At 46.8% G+C, this 1,285-nt stretch overlaps 1 protein-coding gene across 1 annotated transcript in view; it reads right to left on the bottom strand.

Annotated features, from left to right (window-relative positions):
• Positions 1 to 1,285, bottom strand: part of LOC106874213 (splicing factor, suppressor of white-apricot homolog) — a 10,668-nt gene that overhangs the window by 4,615 nt on the left and 4,768 nt on the right. The window contains exon 3 of the mRNA XM_014921872.2: positions 594 to 765. Coding sequence (XP_014777358.2) covers positions 594 to 765 — 172 coding nt within the window. The remainder of the gene's footprint in view (positions 1 to 593; positions 766 to 1,285) is intronic.

The raw sequence follows: 1,285 nt of genomic DNA, 5'->3' as shown, positions 1-1,285 counted from the left end.
TACTTATTCTATCGGTCTCTTTTTGCCGAACAGCTAAGTTACGGGGACATAGACACACCAGCATCGGTTGTCAAGCGATATTGGGGGGACAAACACAGATACACAACATACACACACATATATATACATATATACGACGGGCTTCTTTTCAGTTTCCGTCTACCGAATCCACTCACAAGGCTTTGGTCGGCCCGAGGCTATAGTAGAAGACACTTGCCAGGCAGTGGGACTGAACTCGGAACCATGTGGTTGGTAAGCAAGCTACTTACCACACAGCCACTCCTGCGCCTGCTCGTTTACAATTATCACATAGTGTCAAGACAAACATACACACACACACACAAAATATTCCATGTGGTTGGGAAACAAACATCTTAGATACACAGCTACACCTGCACCTATGACATGACCAATGTTCGATGACAGATCATCAGTGTCTAAACATGCTGTGCATGAGAGAAGAGAGAGAAGGAGGGAGTGAGGGAGAAATAAGACTTTAAAAGAATAACAATAGTTTGCTGTTGTTTAATGTGGGTGGGGTACCCTGGAATGTTACTCTCACACACACACACACACACACATAAATGGCTTACCTCTTCTTAGCATTCTGATGTCGTGCCGTGGCTGCCTTCACGGATCGGACGAGATCCCCATAAGCAGTATTGTGCATGTCAACAGCAGGAAGTTTGATGGGTTTGCGGGCCTCAGCTTTGCCAGGTTTCACGCTCAACAGCGGATGGAGGTAACTGTTCTGGTCTTCTCCATCTACAAGTCAAAACAGAAATAACATTCAGGTCAGTTGGTCATATCCTTGTAAACAAGACATAGTACAGCAGATAAGACAATGGTCTGAGGTGACATAACAACGGTAAGCACACACACACATCTAAGTCTATATGTTTATTAGTGACAAAGACAGTATTAATACGAAGGTGACCGCCTGGCTGGCCTTCATGGGATTTTTGAGCGAGATCGTTGCCAGTGCCCCTGGATTGGCTCTTGTGCGGGTGGCACATGAAATGCACCATTTTGAGCGTGGCCGTTGCCAGTACCGCCTGACTGGCCTTCGTGCGGGTGACACGTAAAAGCACCCACTACACTCTCTGAGTGGTTGGCGTTAGGAAGGGCATCCAGCTGTAGAAACTCTGCCAAATCAGATTGGAGCCTGGTGTAGCCATCTGGTTTCACCAGTCCTCAGTCAAATCGTCCAACCCATGCTAGCATGGAAAGCGGACGTTAAACGATGATGATGATGATGATGATGACAACTTAGGGCAGCGAGCTG

Source organism: Octopus bimaculoides, chromosome 30 (assembly GCF_001194135.2).
Source record: "Octopus bimaculoides isolate UCB-OBI-ISO-001 chromosome 30, ASM119413v2, whole genome shotgun sequence".
NCBI lineage: Eukaryota > Metazoa > Mollusca > Cephalopoda > Octopoda > Octopodidae > Octopus > Octopus bimaculoides.
This window is presented reverse-complemented; position numbering and strand designations above follow the sequence as displayed.